Below are 3,944 nucleotides of genomic sequence, written 5' to 3' on the forward strand. Positions count from 1 at the left end.
GGCCCCATCAACCCGGCCTCGCTGCCTCCCGGCGACCCTCAGCTCATCGCTCTCATCGTGGAGCAGCTCAAGAGCCGGGGCCTGTTTGACAGCTTCCGCCGGGACTGCCTGGCCGACGTGGACACCAAGGTAGTCGAGGCCACCTGGGCCGAGGAAGCCGGGCTGGGAGTGAGGCCGCCAGGGTTGCAGCTTTGAATTTCCAAAGCAGAGAACAAAAGAGCGTAAAAATCTCGGCGGTGAGGTGTTGCACCACTTGGGGCAGTAGAGGGCTGAGTGTGCACACGTGGGGCCCGCCCCAGCCCAGCCGCTAAGCAGCTGGCATTTTAGCTGAGCCTTCTCCGAACCCGGGGGTTCTGTACGGATTTTAGAGCCCAGGCCTTGTTTTTCCCAAGATGGAACTACGTTACGCCCCTCGGTAGCAAACGAATGCCAGTATGTTAGGAATCGTGGAGAAAGGTGGGTAAGCTAGAATGCCTCTGAACGCTCACTGTTGTGTAGACACAAAGGACAGCACCACCACCCACACACACACAGGGGACCTGTGTATCTGTCTGTCTGTGGCTTGCTTTCCTCTAACTCAGTAGTTTGCCACTTTAGTGCGGTTTAGATACATTGTACCTTATTTGGTACTCCCTGCATCCTGATGTAAAAAGGGATTTTCTTCCTGGGTTATTGAATGCCACAGTCCTTCAGGATAGAGCCCTGGCATGTGAAACTGCACACAGTGGCGTGTGCCGTTACACTCCTGCAAGGGGACAAACCCTGGTAGAAGTGCTTCCCTCGAAACAAAGCGCAGTAGACACCTCGTACCTGCAGGAGATGCCTGAGGTGGTAGGTAGTCCTGAACTCGGGAGAAACGGCCTTTCCCTCTGCACCGGACCGGCGGTGAAGTCCAACTAGACACGGTCCCCAGGGAACACCCGTCATGAGATAGACGAGGGTGACAACATGCAACGCTGCCGGAGGAGTGACGTGAGCGTGGCGTACCTTCCTCTCTGACAGCGTGAGGTGGTCGTGTGATGAGATGAAGCGATGCCAAAGACTGGGCGTCGTGCTGCAGCGTTATTCTAGTCCTGACCTTCCAGTTCATAAAGAGCCATGACGATTTTCCGGACTGTGGATAACTGAAACTGCAGAAAGGGAAACAAGAAGAGAACTCTCCTGTAATTTTCTGTATTTGCGGGTTTCTCATACACACTGAGAGAGCTTTCGCCTTCCTCGGGACGGAGTCTGCAACTTCCGTCACAAGTTCTGCACTGATATTTCTCATTCCATTAGGTTTCCATAGCTTAATCAATGCATGCATAGGATTTTAAAACAAAAAACTCCAGTATGTGTTGAGAAGCTGTTGGGGGAAGGCAGGTGGACACCTTCCCCACTTATTCCTCCTTAGCTGTTCTTTCTGGTAGTCACCATGTTGTTTTAATTCTTCAAGACCAGGCAGATCTTTGTTGCTTTATCCCATTAGATTTTCCTTTTTTTTTTTTTTTTTTTTTTTAAGTTTGCTATAGCACGCATGTGCTTGCAGGGGGTGGGGAGAGAGAGAGACAGAAATGAAGAAAAACAAAGTGAGAAATCTCCCCTGGAGGTGATGGCCTCACCCCAGTCCTGTCTCCTCATTCTCTTGGGATTGGGGCACACACACACATGTGCCTGGCATGTTTTTCAAGCCACCAGGTTTAGGACTTGAGCTGCACAGTTGGTGTGTGGGACCCAGCCACCTTAACCTCCACACTACCTGCCAGCCCACCCCGTCGGCTTTTAAGCATGGTCCTCGGCTCAGCAGCAGTACCCAGCATCGCCTGGACTCGTTAGAACGGCACGTTCTTGTACCCGCCCAGACTGCCGAGGTGTTCGGGAAAGCAGCGGGTCACACCTGTAGTTTACTTTGCGGTGCTTCTAAGATATAAGTCAGTAGATCCATGTGGTCAGCGGGTAAAAGGGGAGCCAGACTCCTTGGTAAGATGTAATGGCAGGCACGTTGGCCCTTGGACTTCTTGCTCACAGGGATTATCCTCTGGTCTAGTTTGGTGAAGATTTTGTGGTGGCATTCTCGATGCCCTTTGTGCTTCTTCAGTAAGTTGTTCCCTCGCAGTCTGAAAGCAGGTGAGTTATTTTGAGCGGTAGGGTAGTATCAGGATTCGCAGTTACCAGTGACAGATCTAATCCTCACTCCTTTAAGTGAAGGAGGGGATCTGTTGACGCTCGGAACCCAAGGAAGGATGGAGTGGACAAACTGCCCGAGGTAGCATGCACGGGGCAGGGTTCGCCGCCGTGCCGTGCCCTCGAGCCCTGTCTCCCCTCTTGCCCACTACTGCACCATGAGCCAGGCGTTTGCTTGCTAGTATCTCTTGCTTTCCTCGTAGAGTTTCCTGTGCTAGAAAGAGTTTCTCAGCTCCAGTTCAAGAAATCCCAGGGAATAGCCGCGTTGTCCTAGCGTGGATCAGGTACCCATCCCTGTGACCAGGAGGACGGGGCACCTACCGCCCTGTGCTTGTGAAGAGGGGAGGTAGTTACAGGAAGGAGGAGCTGCCAGGCAGACAGAACGCCGGTGTCTGAATTCTGCTGCTCGCCCGTCTCCCGCCCTCCTCTCCGGGGTCAGTGGACAGTGTATGTTTGCGAGTCTGTTCTCTTGGCCTTTGGAGGAGTCCAGTCAGGAGCTGAGGCCCACTGTTCTTTGCCAGTTTCATTTCCCTGTCAGCGATCTGCCATGATACCGTACACGAGCACGTCATAGCGGCTCAGGACAGGCATTGATTTTCATACTGATAGGGCTACAGGTCAGCCAGAGTTCAGCTGATCTGCACGGCTCAGCCGGATGGCTGCACTGCAGTCTGCCGGGTGCCTGGGCTTGGGTGGGGCTCCAGGTTGGGGTTACACCTGCTGTTCATGTCCCTATCCAGGTCCCAGGCCACAGGGGCAGGGGCTCCTTTAATGGGCCCTCAGAGGGGGGTCACCCGAGCACGAGAGCCAGACCAGATAGCGCGGCCACATTTAAGACCTCTTGTCACTGACACTGACCAGAGCTGATCACGTTGCTGAACTCGGCATTGCTGGGTGGGAAGTATTCTCTGCTCACCTTGGAGGGAGGGGATAGTGCAGTGCTGGACAGAAGTCACGTCATTAGCCTGGTGTGCAGAAGACCGACTGGCAGTGCCACAAGTCTGAGGCTCCGGACGTGCTTGCTTTGCATTCACCAAATCGCCTTCAGTTTTGTCTTCCCGAGCCTAGTTGAGCCTAGAACGTTCAGACCAAAGTGCCTTTAGAGTCCTCTTGGCGTTCTTTCCTCCAGCCTTTCACGGTGTCCGTGGGCCCCAGCTTCAGCCTGCACTCCTAAGTGGTGCTGAGGTTTGGGTGGCCCTTCGTTTTACATGGGGCTTTGCTGAGCCCTCGTCTGTCGCTGAGAACACTTGCCCAAGGTAAGCGGGGCAGCAGTGTGTCGGTTTTCCAGATGGAAGGACTGAGGCTCAGGTCGACCGGCTTGTAGTCAGAGGTGGCGCCAGGGCTAGAATCCTGCTCCTGTGGCTCAAAGGTGGCCCCACTCGGCCCAGCTTAAGCCTTGGCTATGCCACGTTGCAGCCATGTGGCAAGCTGTGCACTTTCTAAGCCTGAAATTCTGATCTGGGGGCCAGAGAATGCTAATAGGAAGGACCGCCCTCGTGGTTGTTTAAAAGGTGAAAGTAAACCACCAGGCCTAGAGCCACCTCCCCTGTGAGGGGCACCCATGTGGCGTGCCGTGGTGACTGGCATGCTGTGCTGATCTTCATACTCCGAGGGACTGGGTTTAGACTTGAAGCCACGTGGCTCTGTGTACTGTTCTGAGTTCTGGAACTCTGGGGCATGGAACAACTGACCTTGTCTCCTCTTTTCAACATTCTAGCCAGCTTACCAAAACCTGAGGCAGAAAGTGGATAATTTTGTGTCAACACATCTGGACAAGCAGG

At 53.9% G+C, this 3,944-nt stretch overlaps 1 protein-coding gene across 1 annotated transcript in view; it reads left to right on the forward strand.

Moving 5' to 3' along the window:
• Positions 1-3,944, forward strand: part of BOD1 (biorientation of chromosomes in cell division 1) — a gene marked incomplete at its 5' end in the record, with an annotated part of 12,733 nt that continues 8,789 nt past the window's right edge. The window contains 2 exons of the mRNA XM_006158943.3: positions 1-129; positions 3,881-3,940. Coding sequence (XP_006159005.1) covers positions 1-129; positions 3,881-3,940 — 189 coding nt within the window. The remainder of the gene's footprint in view (positions 130-3,880; positions 3,941-3,944) is intronic.

Source organism: Tupaia chinensis, unplaced genomic scaffold, assembly GCF_000334495.1.
Source record: "Tupaia chinensis unplaced genomic scaffold, TupChi_1.0 Scaffold000612_1, whole genome shotgun sequence".
Classification (NCBI taxonomy): domain Eukaryota; kingdom Metazoa; phylum Chordata; class Mammalia; order Scandentia; family Tupaiidae; genus Tupaia; species Tupaia belangeri.